This window comes from Moschus berezovskii, chromosome X, assembly GCF_049115385.1.
Source record: "Moschus berezovskii isolate FMDL1 chromosome X, NW_MosBer_1.0, whole genome shotgun sequence".
In the NCBI taxonomy this organism is placed as follows: Eukaryota; Metazoa; Chordata; class Mammalia; order Artiodactyla; family Moschidae; genus Moschus; species Moschus berezovskii.
In genome coordinates, this window is record NC_142488.1 from 49,473,785 (window position 1) to 49,499,942 (window position 26,158).

General features: G+C 45.0%; 1 protein-coding gene across 1 annotated transcript in view; it reads right to left on the minus strand.

Moving 5' to 3' along the window:
• Positions 1-1,216: 1,216 nt before the first annotated feature.
• GNL3L (G protein nucleolar 3 like) overlaps positions 1,217-26,158 on the minus strand; it is a 30,936-nt gene continuing 5,994 nt past the window's right edge. Inside the window, exons 3-16 of the mRNA XM_055438063.2 lie at positions 19,086-19,126; positions 18,063-18,170; positions 16,821-16,937; positions 16,029-16,112; positions 15,731-15,866; positions 14,723-14,826; positions 12,841-12,985; positions 10,265-10,352; positions 9,600-9,774; positions 9,372-9,514; positions 8,592-8,728; positions 6,347-6,474; positions 3,110-3,329; positions 1,217-1,527 (exon numbers count right to left, since the gene is read on the minus strand). Coding sequence (XP_055294038.1) covers positions 1,445-1,527; positions 3,110-3,329; positions 6,347-6,474; positions 8,592-8,728; positions 9,372-9,514; positions 9,600-9,774; positions 10,265-10,352; positions 12,841-12,985; positions 14,723-14,826; positions 15,731-15,866; positions 16,029-16,112; positions 16,821-16,937; positions 18,063-18,170; positions 19,086-19,126 — 1,709 coding nt within the window. The 3' untranslated portion in view covers positions 1,217-1,444. The remainder of the gene's footprint in view (positions 1,528-3,109; positions 3,330-6,346; positions 6,475-8,591; positions 8,729-9,371; positions 9,515-9,599; positions 9,775-10,264; positions 10,353-12,840; positions 12,986-14,722; positions 14,827-15,730; positions 15,867-16,028; positions 16,113-16,820; positions 16,938-18,062; positions 18,171-19,085; positions 19,127-26,158) is intronic.

Sequence of the window (26,158 nt, forward strand, 5' to 3'; positions counted from 1 at the left end):
GACACGACTGAAGTGACTTAGCAGCAGCAGCAGCAGGTTCCAATATACATGTATGTTGTCTTACCTACTTCCTGACGACTTTGAGCCTACTATCTTTCATATGGAGAGACTAACCTCTTACTGGCAGAACTGCATTGACTGTTAAGGGAAGTATCAGGGTATTGTGCTCCCACAGTATGTAATTCTCTCCTCTGGCTGTCCCAGAATGCAGGAGTGGTCTGTACTTCCCTGTCAATCATCCTGCAGCCAAGGGCTCATCCATTCATTAGACTCATGGTTCTAGTCTTAGGATTTGAATAGGTAAATTAGGGGGTGACAGCAAGAAGCAAGGCTAAGCTGTGAGATGTGGTCCCAAAGATGAAGATGTGGAAATTTGGGGTAAGGGGCAGACTGCAGTCTAAGACCCATTCCCTTCAAATGTGTCCAGTCTCTGGTAGACTGCTGGGAACTGAGGTCCTAAGCATGACTCAAACAAGCTCTGGTAAAGTGATTTGTGTTTCTGGTGCCATCATTTGCCCAAGTCCCTTACTGAGGAATGTTGACACTGCCTGGGCCTTTGTCTGATAGGGTAGACTCCTCCAAAAGAGGTAGCTAATAGTTTTAAGGGGTATTATGTTTAGAAAACACTGGGAAAGGACTTGGTAGCTCTTGAGGATGCAGCCTATGAATAAATGACACCAGAACTCTTTTGAATTAAATACTGGTGCTGGGTGAGACATGGTGACACAAGGAGAGGGCCCAGCCAGAGTACATCAATCAGTTCAAGGGATTCCAACTCAGTCTGCCCAGAAATGCCCCATAGCAAGCACCTACCAAGAGGTGCCTTATTTTCCGTGTGAACAAACAGTGCTTACAACACCTCAAACCAGCCAGGCTTGTGTGTTGTCTTCTTTCCTCTATCCTATCCCTAGATCCTTCCAGAGTCTCAGAAGGCTCGTCACTGTTCCCTTTACTCCCATTGCCACAGCAAGGATCTGTGGACTTGGGTGGGAGGAAGATGTGTGGCCTGAAGCCCATTGAAAGGATGTCTTACTGCTGAGCTCTGTGGTGGACTGGTAGAGAAATCATCACACACACACACACACACACACACCCAAGGAATCCCCAGATATACAGCAGCCTAGCCTCTAGTTGCAGTTTCCAAGAGGGTTTTGTGAGGGGTCAGCCCTCCAACCAGTTCAACCTATAAGGTGGGGGATAAATTGTTGGCATAAGGGATCTTCTGATTATTATTTTTTTTTATTTCTCTTGTAAACAGAGTAGGGATTAAATAAAGGTATTGGGTTTGTCAGCTTCAGACACTTGGGACCTTTTTTTTTCCTGGAGAATGGAGGGAAGTGGGTGAGGGGTTCTTTTAACATGCAGGTGCTTCAGGGAGAAGCAAACCATTTCATCTGTTATTTCCATTGGAACTGGAGTTGGAGAGGGAGGTAAGAACAGTGGATCAGTCACCAGCACTGTCATCAGCATTGCCAGAGAGGTCAAGAGCAGACATCATGGAATCAGACAGCTTGCTGGCAAGTTTATCTGCAGATGGAGAAAAACAGGAAGTCATTTGGTGGTTGGTTTGCCAACAGGAGGCTTGCAGGAGCTAGGCTACATTTATCTTTGTCCGCACCAAACTCCCAAACTGGCTCCCTAACCACCCACCATCAACACTAGACAAAACAACTGGTGGGCTACTGGCAGCCCACTACTGAATCTCACAGAAAGACCCATTTGTCTACCTGTGAAATTATCACCCCAAAATAGCTTGTATCTCAGCGTCACACTACTGAGCTTCAAGTATATTTATGTCTTCCTAGTATCAAAACAGCTCTTTTCTTTTACTGTGCTGAACTTAGCACTCTGCCATCAGCAGTGCTTTGTAAGACCCCCAAAGCTCTTACAGCAGACCAGCAGGATGGCAGTAGCGGCTTTGAATCTGAATGATCACCTCCAGCCTTCAGCCACACCCTATTATTCCTCAGGATTTTCCTCAGACATAACCTCCTTCAGGAAGCCTTCTCTGATCACCTCTATCCCAACACAACCTTCAGGCTGGGTTAGGTTCCCTCATTTTGTTTTCTATGTTTTCATGGTGATCACTTTGTGTTCCCAATGTTTGTTTTCTTATCTCCTCCTCACTCCAATAAGACCAGCAGTTAAAGAGCAATTAATCTCTGTATTCCCAGGACTCAGTGTAGAATCAGGCCAAGAGCAAATTTATGAACACAGTCTAGTTCAAAGAACAGGGCTTATGGTATCAATCAATCCTAGTTTCACGTTTTGGCCCAAATACCTGGAGTCTCTGGGACCCAGTTTCCTCACTTACTGAATGAGAATAAGTCTTTTGCAATGAGTTAGTGAAAATTAGTATAGCATGAAGACCTAAGTGGACCGGCCACACAATGGACCGCCATTAAAATAAAGGGACTTCTTTTGTGAATTGATAGGGAAATATCTGTAATATATGTTGAGTGGGAAAATGATGTGGCAAATTGTATGTTCAGGAGACTAACATTTGTCTAAAAAAGAGAACAAGGAATATATAGATATTTGCCTGTATACCTACCCCAGGAATGAGACACAAGAAATTAACTGGTTGCCTCTGGGAGAAGGCCTGGAACTAGGGGACTGGAGGAGACTTTAATGTATATCCTTTTGTACGCTTTGGATTTTGAGTGTTTTATCTATAGATAAAGTAAACATATGTATGTAGCCTGAAAACTTAACACATAGAAAGCAATGATAAATAAATGGTGGTATTTGATACATAAGACTAGGTCAGTGGTTCTCCAAGTGTGGCCCCCAGAGGAGCAACATCAGCACTGAATAGGAATCAGTTAGAAACACAAATTCTCAGCCCCTGCCAATGGCCAACCTACTCAGCTAGAAACTCTGGGGGTGGGTCCCAGAATCCTGTGTTTTAATAAACCTCCAAGGCAATTCTAAAATAAGCTACTGAAGTTTGAGGACCACTCTGCTAGCAGGTGATCCTCCTAACCCATCTCTGCCCCCTAATCCTGGCAGAGGGTTGGACACATGGAGATGCCTCATTTAGGAGCCCTTAATTAAGGCCTCAGGTGGTTCCTTTTTGGAGCACAGGAGGGTGGTCAGGTCCTCCCACCTGCACGCTTCTGGATCTTCTTCTTATTCTTCAGGGCAGATGCCAGAGCCTGGCCCTGCTGCAGGGGGTCTGTCTCCATGATCCTCTGTAGCATTGGGCGGCGGTCCACTGGGCAAACATTCACCATGCTATTGTTCCCAGGGTGAAGGTCCACATTGCGCTTAGCCCATCCCTTCTGATGATGGTTTGGATTGGTGCAATACCCAGTAAGATCTCCAATCTGGGGAAAGTGAAGACAACAGTGAGGTCTGGGCACCCAAAATAACTCCAAAGACTTCTGCAAAGGAGGCACAGACAGGCTTGCATTAAGAACAGAAGTCTGGAGTTACACAGAACTAAGCTTCAAGTCTGGCTCTACTACAGATTGGCAAGTGATTAGTTATTCTTTCAGCCACAATTCGCTCATCTGTCAAATAAGGGTGGGCTGTGGGTAGCTTGCCTGGCTTTTAAAAGAATAAAATGAAAAAGTAGAACTACTTGTCAATGACAATTGGTATTACAATGATTCTTTGTTCAAATGACCTTTTAAGATCTTACTCAATTTAACAAATATCTTCCAACATCTATCTTGTGCCCAGTTCTGTATGGGGAAATGCTGGAGAAATGATTCCCATATACACCCATCTTTGGGAAGCAACCAGGCTAAAGAGGAAAAAAACCCAACCACACCACAAGTTAGAATACAGTAAGTGCCCACCAAAGATATGCAGCCTAAGTGACAGAGGCTGAGGGCATGGTGGTGGTCAACATACTGCTGATGGAAGGGTCATTCCTGACTGAACACTGGAAAGCACAGAGCATACCTGGGCACCCGAAAGGGTATCTACTGGGCTGGAGTAGAAGGTACACAGGGTCAGTAAAACATAATACTGACAGAAAGCTCACTATGTGCCAGGTACCTTTCTAAGCACATACATGTATGTGTGTCATATACACGTACTCACACACACGTACGTATTAACTCATTTAATACTGGCAACAATGTCTTTGACATGTTAATGTATGGCAAAACCAACCAATATAATATTGTAAAATAAAAAAAAATAAATTAAATTAAAAAAATAAATAAAGGAAACACCAAATGGTGGAGAAAAAAAAATAAAATAAAAGTAAAATCCATAAAAAAAAAAACAATGTCTTTGACAAACAAGGTAACTAAGGTCACACAGCTAGTAAGCAGTGGAATAAATCAGAACCCAAGCAATCAGAATTCTATATGTATGATTACCTACTACACTACAGCGGGGGAAAAGCAATGCTATAAACCCTACAACTCTGGGGTTTCAGGGGGTGGGCATCATTCACAACACAGCACACCTATTGGTATCTCCCAGAGTTGGACAATGGAGTGGCCCTACTCATGGCCCTGAACCTGAGCCTGGAACTTGTAATGCAGAGTAGAGAACTACTGCTAGTCTATGAGGAAAAATGGTATGTTCTGGGTGCTTGTGGGCTCAGTAAGAAATACTGGGGGATGGCCTTAAACTCACAACTTTAAACTGATTTTCCTATAAGCACTAGGGGGAGTTTTGAAACTATGTGAAAATGGGAATGGGCATAATTCCTACCACTGCCCTAAGGCAGGTCTTATCTCTTACAGAGCACAGGCAAGAGTTTCCTTCGTAGACTCCCTACTTCTACTCTGGCTCCTTTCTTTCCAACTTGATTCTTACTGCAGCCACTGGAGTGATAGTTCTAATATATAAATTTGACCATGTCGCTTTCCTGCTTAAGAAACCCTTCCAGATATTATGTAGCCATCAAAAATGAAGGACAGTTAAGTAATCATATGGAACAAACTACACTATTAATTTGTAAGTGAAATAAGGAATGTGCAGAACAATACAAACAGCATATGACTATTTGGATTAAAATAGATCTGCTAACTGCTTTTATGTGTATGTGCATCGAAGATGCAATAGCTCTGAAAGGACACTCAAGTCTAATAGTGATTGCCTCCAAGGAGAGGGCAGGGTGGCTGGAAGAGAGAAGCAGGAGAGATTTACTTTTATTGTATACCCTTTACCTTTTTTGGCAGCAGAGGGGTGGGGGGGGACCCTGCACGGCTTGTGGGATCTTAGTTCCCCAGGGTCTGAATCCAGACCTTGGCAGTGGAAGCATAGAGTCCTAACTGGACTGCCAGGGAATTTCCTACCTTTTCAGTTTTATACCATGTACCTAGTCAAAATATCTTAAATAAAATGGGAAAAAATTTAAACCCTTTGCCTTTCCTCCTCCCACACAAATAGCCAACTTTCAGTGTTTACCTATTACCCATGATTTAAAGTCAAACTCAAGGCCTTCAGAGATCTGACACCAGATTCACCCTTCCCTGCCTCTACCCTGACTCCAGCCACCTCAGACCACTAGTGATTTCTGCAAAATACCCTGCTCTCACCCTTTCAGGTCTCAGCACATGCACAGGCTGAGCCCCTGCCCAAGGGCTGCTGCCCTTCTTGCCTGGAGAATTCCTCAAATTTCAAGATGTGGCAGAAGTATCAGAGCCCCAAGGAAGACTTCCCTGGCTCACAAGTAGTATAGGTTAGGGCCCTTAGATCCACGCTTTCCCACCCTCTGCCCTGAATCCCTGTATGTCTCCCAACAGTGTAGATATCTATGGCTTAAAAAACTAAACTGTGACCTCTCGAAGGGCAGAGATGGGGGGACTGGCAGATGAAGAGGCTGAAAAAGCCTCCAGAGATCACAGCACAGCATATCAACTTGATCCTGTAGGTGCAGGGGAGCCATGAAAGGGCAAGTGACCTTTGGGACTTGCCATATGAGACATATGTCAGGTCAAAGACAACTGGAAGATTAGGCTAGGTTTACAGGAATGGTAGGCCAGAAAGACACTGAGAGCATCTATTAAGATTTAGGAGAGAGAAGACAGACTTGGTGACTGTGTATAGGATCCAAGATACCAGTTAGAGGGAAGGACAAGTCAGGGATGTTCAGGTTTGTAACCTGAACAGCTGGGTGGATAGATGGGGATCCTGTTCTCTAGGGCTAAAGCTGGGCTGGGAAAGCTGCCTGAGAGCATGCCTCCTCCTTGGATCTGCCACTGGTTGGCAAAGGATGTACCCTGCCTACAGCCAGGGTGCCCACAGGGAGTGAATGAATGACCTGTACCTCCCCACTATTATAGGTGGACCTCGTGGTAGCTAGGTGGAAGGGACTGACCATTTCCCAGAGCCCTTGGGTAGAGAAGAGGATTGCCATGAAGAAAGAGACAGGTACCTTATACACGGTGGTTTTATTTTCCATGGCATCTGCTATTTTCACCATCGGAGAATGGAGCCACTTGATCTCCATTTCGAACGGGTCCATGTCACCCAACAGCTCATCCGATTCTCCAGTGGCCAAGCCTTTAACACAATCAATACCACTGTCAGGGCCCTGGCTCCTTTCTGCTACTAGCCCCCTGGTCAGGCCTCAGTGGAAAGGATATGTGGTCACTGCCCAGGGGAGTCAAGAAGGAAGGCTCTTTTATTCCTGCTGGGAGGCCATATAACAAAGGATTAAAGGTGTGGGTTTTCCACTAGGGTACTTGCCTGCCGGTCTTGGAGCCTCAGCTTCCTCATCTGAAAAGCAGAATGCCACAAGCCCGTAACACAGGGCTGCTGTGAATCACAGTAATGGGTGCCTGAAATGTACTGGCCTGAGACACTGCTCTATAAATGGCAGCTACTGGGATTCCCACCCCAGGACCAGGCCTCTCTCCCTATTTCGCTGGTGCCTTGTCTGGAGCTGGCCTCTACTGCAGACCACAAACGTGCACATTGCCCTGGGCTCATACTACCCTTGCACCTCTTCTAAACTTTGCCCCATCTCCTTCCCTGGGCCTCTAATCGCTAATCACTCTTCAAGATTCAACACTAGGGCAACTAGGAAACTCTGATTATTAACCATCCTCCTTCTCAACTTCCGGGACCTCAATAATTTGCTAAAGTGCATTCTCACTGCCAGAGCCCCACTTGCCATCACATACAGCCCTAAAAATGTGAGCTCCAATTACTCCCAAATGCCCACTTGACAGAAAAGTAAAGTTCAGAAAGAGGGCTGACCTGCCCGAAGCCAAATGGGGAATATATTCTGAAGCAGGCAAGCCTCTTGTCCTCATTTGTAATCCAAGCACACTAAGAGGCCCAGAGAGGGAAAGCTATTGGCCCTCAAGAGAAACAGAGTAACTGGAAGCCAGGCCAGCCAAGACTTTCTCCACTACCCTAGAGTGTCCACAGACAGGCCCAGAGAGCACCGGGCACCTTTCTTGGGTAGGGTAGAAAAGGAAGGAGCTGCAGATGGTAGAATAGCTGAAGAGAATAAACTTCCCACAGGAGTTTCTGAAAGTCTTACCTTTGTTCTCCAACAAATAACCATCTTAATAACAGCTAATATTTACCAAGCATGTGTTATATGCCAGGCACTAGGTTTTACATATTAAATAAGTCTTCACAATTATCTTATCAGGTATGTGTTATCATCCCATTGTACAGATGATGTTATTGGTCATGGAGAGGTTAAGAAATTTGTGCAGCACTACACAGCTAACAAAACTCAGATTTTAATCCAGGAAGTTCATTCTTCTAACCACTCAGATACATTGACCTGGAAGAGTCTTCAACAACAGGGCAAAAGAGCTAGTTTGAATGCCACATCTGCCTGTCACTGTCCATGTACCATTTAGCAAGTATCACCTTTCTGTGTCACAGATGTCTCACCCACCAATGGGGACAAGGGTAAAAATGCAGGAATGGACATGCAATGGCTGTAAGAAAACCTGGGGCAATGAAAAGGGTTTTCTGTTTCTTTTTCAATTGGAGGATAATTGCTTTACAATGTTGTGATGGTTTCTGCCATACATCAGTGTGAATCAGTCATAGGTATATATATATGCCCCTCCCTCTGGAACCTCCCTCCCACTTCCCATCCCATCCCACCCCTCTAGATTGTCACAGAGCACCAGATTCAGCTCCCTGTGTCATACAGCAAATTCCCACTGGCTATCTATTTTACATATGGTAATGTATATGTTTCAATGCTCCTCTCTCTATTCGTCCCACCCTCTCCTTCCCTCCATTATGTCCACCAGTTTGTTCTCTATGTCTATGGAGAGAAAGGGTTTTTGAGAGAAGTATCTCAGTCCACTCCAGGCCTCAAGAGATGGAGAAAGGAAACTCACGCTTCCTAAACACCTTACCATGTTCCAGGTACTTTGTTGATTTTTTTCGTATCTACTAAGAGCCCACAACCAGCCAATCCCCCACTCCACTCCACCACCACCCTATCTTCCTGTGATCCAAATTACAATTCTTCACTTTGTGGGAAAAGACATTAAACTTAAAGATGTTTAAAATAGCTCTCCCCAAGCCAGACTAGGGCTAGAGCATGGGGAGGTCAAACATGGGACCTGTTGTCAGGTGTGTGTGGCTCTACTAGGGCAGGACCAGTTGCTTGGCAGGCCAACCCACTCAACCCTACTTACATTCCATGGTGTCTTCATTGGCTTGCTCAGTATCCTCAATGTCAAAGACTTCAGTCATCTCCTTAACGATCTCAGCACTGAGATGGGTAGGCAGAGTGTGGGTGGAGGGTGGAAGTGTATAGAAGCTGATCTTCCCGCTGCATTGGGAGGTGGGAAGAAACTGACATTATTAAGACAAAAAATGACAAATGAGGACTTTGCTGGTGGTCTAGTGGTTAAGAATCCACCTGATAATTCAGAGGACATGGGTTTGACCCCTGGTCCAGGAAGATTCCACATGCCACAGGGCAACTAAGCCCATCGCCACACCTGCTGAGCCCCACACACTGCAACTACTGAAGCCCATATACTCTAGAGCCTGTGCTCCACAATAAAATGCTGAAATGAGAAGCCCATACACTGCAACTAGAGAGTAGCCCCCACTCACCATAACTAGAGAAAGCCCACACACAGCAACAAAGACCCAGCAAGGCCAAACATAAATAAATGAATAAATAAAAATTTTAATTGTATGTTAAAAAAATCAAATGACCAGTCAAAGAAAGAATGAGTTTTCAAGTCAGAAACAGTGAGGGTCAACTAGAAAGCCCAGATAGTAACTTCTGAACAAGAGGTTGAATAGCTAGATAATCACTGAGCATGAGTTGCCGAGCAGGATATGACCTGATGCCTTAGCCTTCCCTACCCAGGAAGTCAGGCTGCCCCACTGCTGCAGTAAAAACAGATGAGCCCCCTTGTAGAGCCTGACTCCCAGAAGGCCCCACCCTTACCCCTACTCACCTCACCCAGTCAGCCAGGACAGCTTTGGCTGCTTGCTCCTGACTGTATATGCCCCCTTTCTTCTTCTTCCCCAAGCGCTGGGCCACTGCAGTCAGAAAGTGCTCAGTGGTCTGAAACCCAGAAACACCATAATAGCTGGAAATCTGGTAAATAAAGAGAGGAAGAAATCATGAGTAAGAAAGAAGGGCCCTTGGAGCAAGACAGGGCATAAGTGAGAGCCCTGCATACCTCCTCCAGGTTGCAGCGTTGCAGGATGGTCTCCACTGGGGTCACAGGGTCCGCCAGTTTCTGCACATGAATGCAATTGCGCAGGATAGTGCCCACCTCTGAGTTGGGTCCTGGGACGATGCCCGGAGCATCCAGCAGCCTGATGAACTTGTCCAGGTAGACCTCCTGCATGAACCTGGGTCAGGAGAGGGGAAGATAAGAGAGGATGTAGGACAGTGATGAGCCCAGATGTGTCTGGCATCTTCTAAGCCAAGCACCCAGCGGAGAGAAGGAGTGTGACAAATGGCACACAGAAGAAGGTGGAAAAATGCAGAGTCTGCTTCTAGTCTGATTCACTTCCACCACCAGGGACTGAGCTGCAGGACCACAGGCAAGCCTCTGACTCTCTGAGCCTGTTGCTTCATCGAGGAAGCAGAGCTGCTTACTCAGAACCCAATCTTGCATGATTGTCAGGAGGCTTCAAGGAGCTGTTGGAGGGGGGCACCCAGCTGGGTGCCTGGCCCAAACCCAGGGTGTGCCAGGTAAATGAGGGCTATTAATAAAACTCCCATGCCTACGGCAGAATCAGAAGCTGGTCCAACATAAGGGACAGGGGTTGAAGGTATGGGAGTTGGGAAATGGTAGGGTGAAGGACCTGTGAAGTAGGGGATCAAGCAGGTACTTACTTGGTGACCCCAGGAACGGCTCCCACACTACACGCACGGCTGCGCTTCAGACTATTGATCAGGCTGCTCTTCCCAACATTGGGAAGGCCTACAAAGGAGCAGCAGATAGCTCAGGGCAGGAAGGGTCCTCAGAAATATTTGGGACAGCCTGTGTGTGGGAGGCCCAGGCAGGGGCAGTGTGACCAGGCCATGGGAAGCCAAAACCAGAGCCTGGCCTCCTGCCTTCCTGTCCAAGGCCCTGACCAAGCCCCTCCATGGCCTTTCTATCCCTTTCCTCTACACGTGAACACCCTGGCTAGATGTGTTCCTCTCACTAGATGTGACACTCACCTCCCACTTACAACCAGCTTGGGAAAGGTGCTGGATGCAAGGCCTCTGTGACACAATCCAATGGATGGTGGGCACTGGGAAGTGTCATAAAACAGAACCATCCATCCTGGTGTATAATTCACCTGGTAGGGGGTAGGGAATGGGAGGTGGGGCTCCTCTCTGAGATGTCAGTCTTTGAGGAGCTTCCTGTCTATGGTTTGTTTTTCTATTTGGGCATCTGTAACTGCCTCTCGGTCTATGGATGTCCTTGTCTATTTCTTACTCATTGGGTCTCTCATTCCCACCATTCTCTTTCTCTGTGTGCTAGAACTTACATGTGTACTATTTATTCCCTGATAGATGTGCCTGTGTCTATATCCCTTGTTTGTAGAAGTCTCTGTGTATCTTCTCTTGGCTGTTCTTATTCTAAATACCATTGCTTTTCCCATTTCTGTCTTTCTCTCTGCATATCTAAGCAACTCTTTCTCTGCCGGTTTGTCTCACTTTCTCTCATTATGGCCATTGTCCTTTCTCTCAAATTCTCCCCACCCCACCAATTCTGCCTCTTTGTTAATTCCCTCTATGCCAGCTCCTCTCAGCTCTTTCTGTACCTGGTCCTTCTCTCAGTGGGCTTGTCTCTCTACATGAATCAGTGTCTACTTTTCTCTGTGTCTCCCTAGTCCTCTCTCTGCCTCTATTTCTCTATATATACATATATATCTGTCTCATCATAGATGTGTGTCTGTGTCTCTGACATGATTGTGTCTGAGGGTCGAATGCATCTGGGTACACATGTCTCTCTATGGCTCTGTTTGCTTGGAGGGGAGTTGGCTAAGTGTGTGGGAAGGGCTTGGTCTGCATGTATTTTGCCTCTGGATCTGTACAAGTCTTCATATGTATGGCTCTGTACATGTGTCTATGGATCCATATGTGTGTATAGGTCTGGGTGTACATTCTTCAGTGTCTGTCTGCATCTTTGTTTCTGCTTCTTTCTATGTGCATCTCCCTCTGAATCTCTTTATCCCTGAGTTTGACTCACTCGTTCTTTCCTTGGGTATACATGTCTCCCTCCCTACTCACATGAGAGGGTCTCTAGCTCTCTCATGTCTCTCTCTGCACGTCTCTGCACACATTTTTGTGATCATATCTCCCTCTGTCTGCATGCCTCTATCATTCAACTCTGTCTTCCTTTTCCACTCCCCACCAATCCCACCATTTGGTTTTCCAGATATTTTTCTGTATCTATTCAGGTATTTTACCTTTTTCTGTTTCCAGCTCTTTCTCTGATGTTTTTTTCTCTTGGCTTCATTTCTTTTCCCTGCTGGTCTATCTCTGCCTCTCTCAACTTCCCGGTTCCTTTCCCAACAGCTTTCCTTCAATGCCCTGGGTTCCAGGTTTGAGCCTCAGCTCTGTTTTGTCTCACACAGGGGTGAATCCTACAAGTCCCTTTCATTTCTCTGAGCCCTGGTGTTCTTATCTATGAAAGGGAGATGTTCACCCCTCTCTCCCACAGCTCTGGTGGGATGCATGCATACGTGCTCAGTCTTGTCTGACTCTTTGCAACCCCATTGAATGTAGCCCACCAGGCTCCTCTGTCCATGGGATTTTCCAGGCAAGAATACTGGACAAGGCAACCATTCCCTTCCCCAGAGTAGTAGGATGACATGGGTCAACTCTAAGCCCAGCCCCACACATTTAGTCCATGGTTCTAATATTCCAACTACAGTGGTGATTCTGAGTATGCCTCCCCATGTCCACCAATCCAAATTACAAATGACAAGAGCCTTCCTGGGACTTCCTTGGTGGCACAGTGGGTAAGAATCTGCCTGCCAAAGCAGGGGACAGGGGTTCGATCCCTGATCCAGGAAGATTCCACATGCCTCAGGGCAACTCAGCCCATGCAAGCTGCAACTACTGAAGCCTGCGCACCCTAGAGCCCATGCTCCACAATAAGAGAACCCACCATAATGAGAAACCCAAGCACTGCAACTAGTGAGTAGCCCCCACTTGCCGCAACGAGAGAAAGTCCATGCAGCAACAAAAACCCAGTGCTGCCAAAATAAATACCTTATGTATGGCAAAACCAATATAATATTGTAAAGTAATTAGCCTCCAATTAAAATAAATAAATTAAAAAAAGGACCCTTCCTGAACAGCTCCTCTCCTCCCTAGCCAAAAGTAACATGAAGTTCCCAGAATCCTTTCCCCTAGTGAAGCCCCTGCACAAGGAAGAAGCCTGGGCCCCATAACCTCCCCCGAGGCCTTACCCACAACGCCCACACGGATATGGGTGCGCACTTCACCAAGGCGGCAATAGTTCCCTAGAACCCTCATGAGGTTTTCAGCTCCAAAGCAGGCTTTGCTTTTCAGCAGTGACTCAGAGGCTTGATCCACTGGCACACTGCAGCGATTCTGGAAAATGAGGGGTATTACAGAAGAGGCATCAGATGAGAGATGTGGTCTGAGAGCAGATTTCCAAATTTCAGGACTGCCTCCCTGTTATCACCGAGAACCCCAACATGACTTCTTACACAGACCCTGAACGAACACGTGCCATTTCCCTACTTCCACAAGGTCTATTTTTTCCAGTTTTTCCACCTCCAGTCTTCTGTCTCAGTCTCTGCCTAGACACACATCGTTTGCCTCCCTCAGCAGGAATAGGACAGCCTACTCGCCTCTAAGCAGGCTAGGTGTGAGTTCCAACTCTGCCTCTCACAGGTATGTGGCCAGCAAATTCTGATTCCATTCTCTGGGCTTCAGTGAACACTGTCTACACAATGAGAACATCTGCCTCCTTGTCCAGGGAAAGAAGAGATACTGTCCAGCCCACATAGAGCCTACCTTCCCTTGATTCCACACAGGACAAGGCCATTTCAGCCTCCATCTCTTTATTTCTGATGACACCTCCTCTGCCCAGAATGCCCTTTCATCTCTTCCTCTGTCCTTACTTACCTACCATAGTACTGCAAAACAGAAACTGACTTAAATGTCCATTAATAAGAAATAGGTTAAGGAGCTATATCCTTAAAGTGAAATATAGATCAAAGAAAAACCTGTTATAAAAGGATGCTTATCACATTTTTGATATCTAAAAGGCAAAAAATTATAAAGGAACTACCATGTTTCTCCCAGATGAACAGAGATTTAAATGCTTAATGATATCAAATATTGGCAAGGGTGCAGGGAATTAGGCCCTCTCACACATTCATCTGTCCCAGTAGTGGGAAGATAAATTGGTATAGCCACTTGGGTGGAGGGTAGAGGAGGGAGGTGGGGCTGGGGAGCAATTTGTCAGTATCTAGGAAAATCTAAAATGCAAAATACCTATGACCTAGCCACTCTACCTCTCAGTACCCAAGCTACACAAACACTTGCTGACTAGCCAAGAAGACGTGTAAGGGTATGTATTATAGTACTGCTTATGATGATAAAATAATTGAAAACTATCTTTATTTAGTGTAAAGAAGGTAGAACTCTATAGAAAGATCTTCAAAGGAAAAAAAAGTACACCGCAGGATGACACACATGATACACCCAAGCACTATTTTCTCTATATACAAATCCACATATAATATAAAGCACAGAAAAACATCTGGAAGGATACACACCAAACTAACAATGGTGGTTAATCTGGTGTATGGATAAAGGAGATTAGAATTAGGGGTAATAGTGAAAAGATATTCAAGTTTCATCTATACAGTTGACCCTTGAACAACATAGGTTTGAATGGTGCAGGTCCACTTACATGCAATTTTTTTTCACTAATAAATACTATGGTACTACATGATTTGCAGTTGGGTCAATCTGTAAATGCAGAACCGCAGATACTGAGGTCCACCTGTAAGTTATACATGGATTTTCCACTGTGCAGAAGGTGGATGTCCCTAACCCCTGTTTAGTTCAAGGGTCAACTGTAATTATTTTTACTTTTTCTACATTATTTTTTAATATGTAACTTTTACACTTGGTACAAAACTGAAAAAAATGTCCCCCAGGACCCACTTTCTCTCCCTAGAAGCAACAAATGTTTCTGTATACTTTAATTTAGTCTGACACTGAAAACATATTTTTATGTTAATAATATAATTAAAAACGAGTGTAGCCCCAGGCTACTGTGTAAGAGGCTAGATGTTTCTGGTCCCAGCTTACCAGGTTTTTGATCTGATGCTGGGTACTGGCCTTGAAAGCCACAGTTGGCAACTCATTGCGAAGGTATTCCAGCCACTTCTCCACAACCTCCTTGGGGACCAGGTCTAGGAAAAATAGGAACGGATAGGACTGGTAAGAACATCACCTCATGGCTCACTCCAAAGATGCAGCTGCCCACAACCCAGGCTTGGCCCACTTTCTGCCAACAGATATCTCCCTAGCCTGTCAGTCCCTGTCCAGTCCCCAGGTTAGTCAGAAAGGACAATCTAGTCTAGGGGACAAGTTTGCCCTCTCTAAGTAGACTTGTTTCTTCAAGGACAATGGGTAACCAGCTATATTCCTAGATGCCTTCCTTCCAGACCTGGGGCCCGGTACCAGAGGCCTCCCAAAGACTATTTTCCATTCCCTCCCTGGATTATTCTAGGTTGGGCCAAATGTCAAAAATAACCTTGAAAAGAATGGCAACCATTTATGAAGTACTGACCATGTATGTACCAAGCACTTTATCATTAATTCTCACAATGATCCTATGAGATTGGGACAATCACAGCCCATTTTACACCTAGAAAAATGGAAGCTCTCAGGTGACATGACTTGTCCAAGATTCCAGAGAAAATAGACATCAAAATTGGGATGAAACCCAGACCAGAGTGACTCCTGAGCACATCCATGTGCTCTTCTGCCCCACCATCTGGGTTCCAGCATGGGAGAAGAGGAGCTCTCTAGCACTGGCCAGACATAAAGAAAGCTCAAAATGGCAAAAACAGGGAACTGAAAGGCAGACAGGCTTTAACTCCATTCTCAACTTCTGTTATATTGTGTGGTGTGTATGTGTGTGTATGTTTCAACAAGTGACTTTACCTCTCAAATTCCTAGCTTTAAAAACTCAAACAAGAATTCCTACCTTGCACAACTATTATGAATACCACTGAGTTGTTGGGTCTCAAGCTAGTCTTTTAAGAAGGCTTGGACCCTGCCCTGCCTTACCCAATCCCGTCCAACACCTACCAATCTTGTTCAAGACCAGGACCAGCTTCTTGTTCCCTTCTGCCTGTAGGACAGTCTCCTCCATTTGGAAGCAGCGGCAGCCCAATGGGTCCCTGGAATCCAGGACTTCCAGAATCACATCAGAGTATTCCACCACCTGCAGGGCAGGGAAAAGGGTAAGAAGGCAAGGAAAGAACTTGGAAAGAATCAAAAGGCCCATGAAAGAAGAGGTCTTCCTCTTAGGAAAAACAGAAACAGAGAGGAGACACGACTGGATTGGTGCCCTCCCTAAAGGGCCTTAAGAAATGGACCCCCATACCTTACGGAACTCCTTGTAATAAGCCTTCCTTGTAGCCTCATCATCCAGTTGAGGAAACATATTTAATTCTTGCAAAACTTCCTCCTAAAAGAAAAAAAAGAGGACGGTCCATGGGAGGAGAGTGAGAGCCATCTTTGGCAACCATGGGAGGCTGGGAGAGTCATGTGAGTCCCAGCCCACCATGAGCAACAAAATCAAGAAGAGGAAAGGACAGACCCACATGGTCCATATGTGTGCCTATTTGTAAGTTTGTGTTTGAGTACCAGCTAGGGGACCGGGTATGCACCTGAGTGTATAAGGGAGGAATTTAAGAGGGAAGTGTAAGTGAGAAAAACAATCTATGGGGAACATGCGATGGAGGAAGCAAAATGTGTACTTTATACTAGAAAAGAAACTTTGAACTGGAAAGTGTATATTCTGTGAGATGAGATTATATGCCAGAAACGCAGTAAGAAGTCCTAGAAAGAAGTCGACTCCTCTCTTTACCTTCACTTCACACTCTCAATCTTTCTCTCCCCGTCCCCCAGTCCTCCCCACTCCCAATCCCCAGTCTTTTGTGTTTCACCTTGGGAGAAAGGACATAATCAGGGCTCTCCAATCACAGATACAGCTCTTCACCTCCCTCTCACCCTCCCTCCATGTCCCTACCATTTCCCATCCTCTCTGAACTGGTTCCCTACTGCCCCTCCAAAAATCTCACATCCTTCCTTTCCTTTTCAAAGAGCAATGGCAAAAGATGCTTTTGAGCAAGCCCACATCAGTCTTACTGAGGGACAAAGATTGCTCTCTTACCTTGTGCTCAAACTCCTCTTGGCGTCGCAGGACATCCTGGCAGTAGCTTTCAATAGTCCTACGTCGGTGTCTCTCTTGCTCCCGGGCAGCCTGCTGCTTCTCCCTCATTTCCTCAACCTAACAAGTGACCATACAAAAGGGCTGAAGCTGATGAGCTCTGCAATCTAAGGGAGGGATGGAAGATCAAGAGTAATAGGGAGCAGGTGACAGAAGAGAAAACAGTGTGACTTGTCACAAGTGGTAGGAGCAGGGATACAGGGAGGGAGAAGACATGACAGCAAGAGATAAAGAGATAAGGGGTATGAGGGAAAGAAAGACAAAGAGATGAAGGAGGGGAAAGCATGACAGACACTAATACAAGGAAAGTATATAAAGCTGAGAGAGATCATGTCCCAGGCAGCGGGAACCACTTAGGACCAGAGCGGGAGCGGGGAATAGGCCCTGGGACGACAAAGGATGAGATGGATGGCATCACCGACTCGATGGACATGAGTTTGAGCAAGCTCCAGGAGTTGGTGATGGACAGGGAAGCCTGGCATATTGCAGTCCATGGGGTCGCAGAGTCAGACATGACTGAGTGACTGAACTGAACTGACTGGGATATTCCGTCCTTTAAAGAACATCAAAAGAAACTGGAGAAAAGGAAGAAGGACATCCAGGAGAGAGAAATAACAGGAAAACCAAAGTGACAGTGTTGCAAAAAAAAAAAGCCTGCATATGTAAAATAGATAGCCAATGGGAATTTGCTATATGACTCAGGAACTCAAACCAGGGCTCTAGAGGGGTGGGATGGGGAGGGAGGTGGGAGGGAAGTTCAAGAGAGAGGGGACATATGCATACCAATGGCTAATTCATGCTGATGTGTAGCAGAAACCAACACAATACTGTAAAGCAATTATCCTTCAATTACAAAGAAATATATTTTTTAAAAAAGCATGGTCTCAAATGCTGAGAATTGAATAAGATGAGGGAAGAAAGCGATCCATGAGTCTGATGTCAGAGAACATGCTGGTGAGACTGGGAAGGTCATTCCAGTGGAGCAGTGAGAACAAAAACCAGACAGCCATGAACTGGGAGGTGAGCAAATGGAGACACTAAATCAAGTATCAAAGTAACTGCCCTTTCTTTCCTTTCCACAAACAGCCTCAACAACCCTAACAATTCTGGCCTTTGCCTTTCAACATTTCCATGGACCTGGCAGTCAAGTCAGGCCCTCTCTCTCCCCCAAGGGAAAGGGCTTACCCTCTTCTTCTTTAACTCAGCCTCCCGACTGGCATGATCATTGGAGTGGACAGACTGGGGAGAGGAGGCCACTTTGGTGGCTGCTTTCTTCCCATTCTGCTTTGCAGGCTGGTTACCAAACAAGAGAGAAAAAAATGAAGAGTTAATGAACCCATAGAAATCACCCTTCTGGGGGAGCAGAGGTTAAAGCTGCTCATAAGTAGATTTGTGGGAGGAAAGAGGAGAAAAGCAAAAAAAAGGGCTCTGTCCCAAGAAGTCTGTCCATATGACCAGAGAGACTCTTCTTCCCCTGGCTAGGCAGGGACTAAGTAAAGAATACCAGGAAAGGTCGGGGGGGGGTGGTCAGTAAATAGAAATGTTTCCCAAGTAAAGGCCAAGGGAATACTAAATAGCTCTCCAAGTGCAGCCCTTGGAACAGTAGTAGCATCATCTGGGCACTTATCAGATGCTGAGACAGACCCACTAAATCAGAAACTCAAGTTATCTGTGTTTCAACCAACCCTCCAGGTGATTCTGAAGGGCTAAAGTTTGAGAACTTTAACCATGCTAAAATTTAAGAACTGCTGCTCTGATGCAAGTCCTATTTGTCCACAACTTTCCCAAAGGGACCAGGAGATTCAGGAGCTGGGCCAAAGACTGTTTGAGTCCTGCCTCTCCATGAGCAATAGAGACTTGGGAATTAACACTCAAGTCCCAGCTGAGCTACCTTGAACCTAGGAACTTTCTCACTGAGGGTCAGTTTCTTCATCTAAAAAAAATGAGATGATCACAATCCCCATCAAGGTAAACTAAGCACAAAGCAGTATATGGCTTGTGGTGGGAACTTAATAAATGTTGCTGCTTCTCTGCTGAAGCCACCCAAATGGCTTTGGGAAAGCCAAATCTGCTGATTCCAATGTGGTGCTCTATATGGAGTCACCCAATATCTACTTGGTTTTATGGGCCTCTTCTGGGGTGGGCAACCTGATCCCAACCTTGTCCCCAACAATGGGTATACCTTACCTGAGAGTGGTACCAACTTACCTTCTTGCAGCCTTTGGAACCTTTACCTGGCTTTTTATTTTCTAAAGAAAAAAAAAAAAAGCCATCATCCACCTACCCAACATTCTTTGAACCTTAATGGAGGTCAGGCAACACTGGGAAGGAAGCCTCAGACACCATGTCTCTCTAGGCACACAAGACAGACATAGAGCTGGCAGCTACAGTGTCGGAAGAGGTACTGGATATAATGTTTCAGTGAATACCGGAAACATCATATACAGTGCAAACTGAAACAATTCTAAAGGGAATCCTGTGAAGAGAGCAACAGGAACATGCATTTATAACTCCTCTCTTACAACTTCTAGCTGAGGCAGCTCAACAATTTTGGCACCAGGCTAAAGTGGGGGGCTGGCAGCATGAGAAGGTGATCTGAGGAGTCCCACCCAGCTAAACCAGAGTAGATGCCCTCAGCCCTTGGGGAGAGAACTGCCCTTTCCTGCTGACCCTGCTCATGCCATTGCCTCCCAAGGGAATTACACTACTCAGCCAAACTGCAGCCTCCCTTTGATATAAGGAGGAGAGAGCTCACCGTCTACAATCACACCTTAACAAAGCCTAGGAAAGTAAAAGGCCTCTCCCCACTTCAATGAGAAGTCCCTTCTGTCACCTCCTTCACAACTGGCCTCTCAGAAAGAATGGCATCCCATAATTCTCACCATTTGCAAAGGGGCTAAAGGAATTCCTACAGGAAGAGATTCTAGAAGGTCAGGATATACAAACAAATATAGGAGCAGCTTGAGATTATCAGACAAAGGACAGGCTCCCCCAATCACATCAGGTGGTTCACATCAAAGCAGTGTGCAGGAACAGAGGATTTAAATACTACTCAAGAAGATACTTCAAAGGAACTGCATAAGAAAAAGATTCCCAAAACTTGATATTGAATAAAAATTCAATGCAGTGAAAAACAGAATGTATATCACTAACAACCAAATTAATAAGCTAGAAGGTCAAGGGAAGAGCTTCTCTAAAACAGAACAAAAATACAAAGAAAAGTATAAAATAGAAAATGGAGAATGGACACAAGAGAGCTAGTATCTAAATTAAGAAGAGTTCCAGAAAGAGAGAGGATGCAGATGGAGAAGCAATTATTTTTTAAAATACTAGATAAACATTTTCCAAGTTGAAAACAGGATTCAGGCTTCAGGCCAGAAAGGCTCATGGAGCACCAAGATTAACAAGAAAGACACATATGGCTCAGAGGTTAAAGCATCTGCCTGCAATGCGGGAGACCCGGGTTCGATCCCTGGGTCGGGAATATCCCCTGGAGAAGGAAATGGCAACCAACTCCAGTATTCATGCCTGGAGAATTCCATGGATGGAAGAGCCTGGTGGGCTACAGTCCATGGGGTCGCAAAGAGTCGGACACGACTGAGCGACTTCATGAGTCATGAGATGATGTCCTGGATATATACTGATGAAATTTCTGAGTCCCAAAGACAAAAAGAAAATCTTGTAAACTTCCAAATAGAAGGCATTCCCAGCAAAGGAGAGAGAAACAGACAGCCTTCTCAAAGCCACAATTCTGAACACTTAAGACAGAAGAATAATCATTACAAAGTAATGAGACAAGGGACAGTATTCCAAGTTAAATTTCTACAACATTCCAATCCCAAAGAAAGGCAATGCCAAAGAATGCTCAAACTACCACACAATTGCACTCATCTCACACGCTAGTAAAGTCATGCTCAAAATTCTCCAAGCCAGGCTTCAGCAATACCTGAACCGTGAACTTCCAGATGTTCAAACTGGTTTTAGAAAAGGCAGAGGAACCAGAGATCAAATTGCCAACATCTGCTGGATCATGGAAAAAGCAAGAGAGTTCCAGAAAAACATCTATTTCTGCTTTATTGACTATGCCAAAACCTTTGACTGTGTGGATCACAATAAACTATGGAAAATTCTGAAAGAGATGGGAATACCAGACCACCTGACCTGCCTCTTGAGAAACCTGTATGCAGGTCAGGAAGCAACAGTTAGAACTGGACATGGAACAACAGACTGGTTCCAAATAGGAAAAGGAACGTCAAGGCTGTATATCGTCACCCTGCTTATTTAACTTGTATGCAGAGTACATCATGAGGAACGCTGGGCTGGAAGAAGCACAAGCTGGAATCAAGATTGCTGGGAGAAATATCAATAACCTCAGATATGCAGATGACACCATGCTTATGGCACAAAGTGAAGAAGAACTAAAGAGCCTCTTGATTAAAGTGAAAGAGGTGAGTGAAACAGTTGGCTTAAAGTTCAACATTCAGAAAACTAAGATCATGGCATCTGGTCCCATCACTTCATGGCAAATAGATGGGGAAACAGTGGAAACAGTGGCAGACTTTATTTTTTGGGCTCCAAAATCACTGTAAATGGTGACTGAGCCATGAAATTAAGATGCTTGCTCCTTGGAAGAAAAGTTATGACCAACCTAGACAGCATATTATAAAACAGAGACATTACTTTGCCAACAAAGGTCCGTCTAGTCAAAGCTATGGTTTTCCAGTAGTCATGTATGGATGTGAGAGCTGGACTATAAAGAAAGCTGAGCACTGAAGAATTGATGCTTTTGAACTGTGGTGTTGGAGAAGACTCTTGAGAGTCCCTTGGAATGCAAGGAGATCCAACCAGTCCATACTAAAGGAAATCAGTCCTGAATATTCATTGGAAGGACTGATGCTGAATTGAAACTCCAATAATTTGGCCACCTGATGTGAAGAACTGACTCATCTGAAAAGACCCTGATGCTGGGAAAGATTGAAGGCGGGAGGAGAACGGGACGACAGAGGATGAGATGGTTGGATGACATCACAGCCTCAATGGACATGAGTTTGAGTAAACTCTGGGAGTTGGTAATGGACAGGGAGACCTGGCATGCTGCAGTCCATGGGGTCACAAAGAGTCTGACATGAATGAGTGAATGAACTGAACTATAATCCTCACAACACTATTTGGCAAATACTATTTCTTTTTATTTCTTTATTAAGTAAGAACTATTATTATTCTCCTCTTCCCACACCCCACTTCCACCCATTTTGTAGATAAGGAGAATGAAGTTAAGTAACTTGCCCAAGACCACACACAGGTAAGTGGAAGAACTGAGATTCAAACTCAGTCTGGCTCCGGAGTCCATGCTCTTAACCACTGGCACAATCTATGATACCAACTTATAGGTACAACACCCTGGTGGCTCAGAGGTTAAAGCGTCTGCCTCCAATGCAGGAGACCCGGGTTCGATCCCTGGGTCAGGAAGATCCCCTGGAGAAGGAAACGGTAACCCACTCCAGTATTCTTGCCTGGAGAATCCCATGGATGGAGAAGCCTGGTAGGCTACAGTCCACGGGGTCACAAAGAGTCGGACACGACTGAGCAACGGAACGGAATGGATAATAAAGAAAAATCCTAAGCTGTGTTAGGGTTACAGGCAGTGTAATATGGTATTTACCACTATTCACCCACAGTTCCTTGATCAAGTCACTTAACCTTGCTGAGCCTTGGTTTCCTTATCTGTAAAATGGGTATGGGGGACAACATGAGGGAAAATAACAATAATACCATACATAAAAGACAGACTGGGAGGGAGGAAGATGGTGGAGGAATAGGACGGGGAGACCACTTTCTCCCCCACAAATTCATCAAAAGAACATTTGAACGCTGAGTAAATTCAAAAAAACAACTTCTAAATGCAGGCAGAGGACATCAGGCACCCAGAAAAGCAGCCCATTGTCTTCGAAAGGAGGTAGGAAATAATATAAAAGATAAAAAGAGAGTCAAAAGAGGTAGGGATGGAGATCCCTCCCGGGAAGGGAGGCTTAAAACAGAGAGAAATTTCCAAACATCAGGAAACACTCTCACTGGCGAGTCTATGGCAAGCCTTGAAACCACAGAGGGCAACATAACCAGGAGGAAAATAAATAATAAAACCCCACAGATTACGTGCCCAACAGTAACTCCCAGTGGAGAAGCAGCACAGACTCTGGCATCCCCCACTAGCAAGCAGGGGCTGGGCAGGGAGGGGCGGGCTGCATTGCTTAGAGTAAGGACCTAGCCTGAATGCCCCAGGGCAATCTGAGGGAGCTAACTTGAGATAGAAAACCAGACTGTGGGATAGCTACCCCATGAAAAGATGAAAAGCCCTAATCTAAGACACCACCAGACCTGATCACAGAACAAAAGGCTGACTAGAGCTAGCAGGCAATGGACGGCCCATCCCCCATCCCTCACCTGAGACAGGCAGAGAAGGGCAGCCAGAGCCAGAAGCAGGCAATCGCGGCCCCAGGGAGACATCATCTACCAAACTGCAAGGAGGCTTCTTTGCTAATCAAGACTTCTTGGGATTCTGGACAGTGGACATCCGCCTGAGAAGATGCGCTGGTTGTACACCCAAAAAACCGAGCGGCGGGGACAGGGGGAGGCGATAAATCACAGTGACCCCACTCACCAAACACCTGGTCACCTGAGCTGCTCGGACCAGGGAAGGGCACAAAATGCAGCCCCAACCAAGTCTGCGCCTCTGTGGAGTACCCGAGTACAAGAACCTGAGCTGCTTGGACCTGGAAAGTGCATGCAACCCAGGGCCTGCCTCAGACAGTTCCCAGCAGAGCAACCTAGAGCCTAAGCAGTGTAGACAGGAAAAACACACACGCTGTGAGCAGGTGCAAACCCAGTGCGGCTGAGACACTGCGAGCACTCCCCACAGACGCTAGTGTTACTTGTTTGCAGCGTTCCTCCCTCCCCACAGCACGACTGAATAAGTGAGCCTAAAAAAGTGTCCACAACCACCCCCTAGTGTCACGGCGGAAATTAGACACTGAAGAGACCAGCAAACAGAAGAAGCTAAAACAGAGGGAACTGCCTTGGAAGTGACAGATGGACAAGTCTTGAGACTACTGCAAGAATAAGACTGAAAACCAGAGGAAGAGGCTTAAGTCCAAATCCTAAGAAAACCAGAGAACTCCTGACTCCAGGGAACATTAATCAATAGGAGCTCATCAAACGCCTCCATACCTACACTGAAACCAAGCACCACCCAAGGGTCAACAAGTTCCAGAGCAAGACATACCACGCAAATTCTCCAGCAACACAAGAAAACAGACCTCAGCTTCAATATACAGGCTGCCCAAAGTCACTCGAAACCCACTGACATATCATAACTCATTACTGAACACTTCATTGCACTCCAGAGAAAAAAAATCCAGCTTCACCCACGAAAACATCAACACAAGCTTCCCTAACCAAGAAACCTTGACAAGCCACTCGTCCAACCCCACCCACAGCAAGGAAACCCCACAATAAAGAGAACTCCACAAACTGCCAGAAGACGGAAAGGCCACCCCAAACACAGCAATATAAGCAAGATGAAGAGGTAGAGAAATACCCAGCAAATAAAGGAACAGGATAAATGCCCAGCAACCCAAACAAAAGAGGAAGAGATAGGCAATCTACCTGATAAAGAATTTTGAATGATAGTGAAAATGATCCAAAATCTTGAAAACAAATTGGAGTTACAGATAAACTGGAGACAAGGATCCAGAAGATGCAAGAAAGGTTTAACAAGGATCTAGAAGAAATAAAAAAGAGTCAATATACAATGAATAATGCAATAGATGAGATCAAAAACACTCTGGAGGGAACCAACAGTAGAACAACGGAGGCAGAAGATAGCATAAGTGAGCTAGAATATAGAATGGCAGAACTAAATGAAACAGACAGGAAAAAAGACAAAGGAATTAAAAGAAATGAGGACAATCTCAGAGGCCTCTGGGACAATGTTAAAAACCCCAACATTCGAATCATAGGAGTCCCAGAAGAAGAAGACAAACAGAAAGACCATGAGAAAATACTTGAAGAGACAATAGTTGAAAACTTCCCTAAAATGAGGAAGGAAATAATCACCCAAGTCCAAGAAACCCACAGAGTCCCAACAGGATAAACCCAAGGTGAAACACCCGAAGACACACATTAATCAAATTAACAAAGATCAAACACAAAGAACAAATATTAAAAGAAGCAAGGGAAATACAACAAATCACACACAAGGAGATTCCCATAAGGATAACAGCTGATCTTTCAACAGAAACTCTTCAGGCCAGGAGGGAATGGCAGGACATACTGAAAGCGATGAAAGAAAATAACCTACAATCCAGATGACTGTACCCAGCAAGGATCTCATTCAAATATGTAGGAGAAATTACAGACAAGCAAAAGCTGAGAGAATTCAGCATCACCAAACCAGTTCTCCAACAAATGCTAAAGGACCGTCTCTAGACAAGAAACACAGAAAGGGTGTATAAACTCGAATCCAAAACAATAAAGTAAATGGCAACAGGATCATACTTATCAATAATTACCTTAAATGTAAATAGGCTGAATGCCCCAACCAAAAGACAAAGACTGGCTGAATGGATACAAAAACAAGACCCCTATATATGTTGTCTACAAGAGGCCCACCTCAAAACGAGGGACACATACAGACTGAAACTGAAGGACTGGTAAAAGATATTCCACACAAACGGAGACCAAAAGAAAGCAGGAGTAGCAATACTCATATGAGATAAAATAGACTTTAAAACAAAGGCTGTGAAAAGAGACAAAGAAGGACACTACATAATGATCAAAGGATCAATCCAAGAAGAAGATATAACGATTATAAATATATATGCAACCAACATAGGGGCACCACAATATGTGAGACAAATGCTAACAAGTATGAAAGGGGAAACTAACAATAACAATAATATTGGGAGACTTTAATACCCCACTCACACCTATGGATAGATCAACTAACTAAACAGAAAATTAACAAGGAAACACAAACTTTAAATGACACAATAGACCAGTTAGACCTAATTGATACATATAGGACATTTCACCCCAAAACAAAGAATTTCACCTTTTTCTCAAGCACACACGGAACCTTCTCCATGATAGATCACATCCTGGGCCTTGAATCTAGCCTTGGTAAATTCAAAAAAATTGAAATCATTCCAACCATCTTTTCTGACCACAATGCAGTAAGATTAGATCTCAATTACGGAGAAAAACTATTAAAAATTCCAACATAT